At 40.6% G+C, this 1202-nt stretch overlaps 1 protein-coding gene across 1 annotated transcript in view; it reads right to left on the minus strand.

The window, feature by feature from the left end:
* LOC101850606 (galactose mutarotase) overlaps positions 1–642 on the minus strand; it is a gene marked incomplete at its 3' end in the record, with an annotated part of 15776 nt that extends 15134 nt beyond the window's left edge. The window contains 1 exon segment of the mRNA XM_035972866.1: positions 580–642. Within this exon segment, the coding sequence (XP_035828759.1) occupies positions 580–642 (63 nt within the window).
* Positions 643–1202: the final 560 nt, after the last annotated feature.

Here is a 1202-nt window from a genome sequence, read left to right on the forward strand (position 1 = left end):
TCCTCCTTCTGCTGCTCCTCCTCATCCTCTTCCTCCTCCTCCTCCTCCTACTTTTCCTCCTCCTCCTTCTCCTCCTCTTCCTCCTCATCCTCCCCCTGCCCAAATGTAAGGGGCTACTGTACTCTAACTGTCAGGGTCGACCCACCTCCCCCCTCCCGCCTTCATGTTTTTATCCTACCTGTCAAGATTCTAATAAGAACTCTGAAAGCTTACGTATGGTCAGTCCGTTTGTATGAATGCGAGAGCTGGACGTAGAGGAGACTGGAGGCCCCTGGAATGTAGTGTTTAAGGAGAATATTCAGAATCCCATGGACAGAAAGGAAAACAAATCCCCCAAAATGCGCAAATGGCTGTACATACTATTTATATGTAGACTGTGTCTAATTCACGTTTTTTAAAAAATGAATTGAAAATAGAGAATTAAAATAAAAATTAAGCTTTTATTAATGCAGAAGAGCGATATGGTTTACATTTGCAAACATACATAAATGTACATACATAAATACATAGATCTAATTATAAATACATACATACATACATACGTACACAATATTACACCAATACAGAACAATTTACAACCTTGCCAGGGTTGTCATGTCTTGCTCGAGGACACACCCAAGTGACCACCCACTTAAACCCCATGTCACCGACACTTGCTTGACATTACTTGAGTCTGAACTCATTGCTCACTTCGCCACTGGAGCTACTTTCTTTCTTTATCAATTTAGAAAGCTCTCATGGCTCATACTGGCCTTGTTGTTCTTGTTCATGTTTTGTCGGTGTTGGTTGCTATTGTTGTTGTGTTAATATTATCATTATGCCTTACGCACTCACCAACAGAATTTGGATAACTTAAAAAGAAACAGGCTGTTTCGACTCGGTGTATCAAGGTCAGTCTGGTGCATTTAAGGGAAATTCAGACTGGGAGACTGATAGACTCAATAATAAGAAGTTAGGCATGATTGCACACTCACACTCAAGCCTTTTGGGTGCTCAACGAAAAGCCAAACCAGTGCACCAAATAAACTGGGAGACTGAGAATTTGGAGCACCCAATATTTAACGTTCAATCTTTATAATAGTATGACTAACTATTCTGTACAATAAAAAACACTAATTAACATGCCAGCCAGTACACGATACTCCAGCCGAGGATGTATTGCTTTCTTAAGTTTTCAGCCGCATTCATTGGTCGTTAAAACG

The sequence above is a fragment of the Aplysia californica genome, unplaced genomic scaffold, assembly GCF_000002075.1.
Source record: "Aplysia californica isolate F4 #8 unplaced genomic scaffold, AplCal3.0 scaffold00880, whole genome shotgun sequence".
Lineage (NCBI taxonomy): Eukaryota > Metazoa > Mollusca > Gastropoda > Aplysiida > Aplysiidae > Aplysia > Aplysia californica.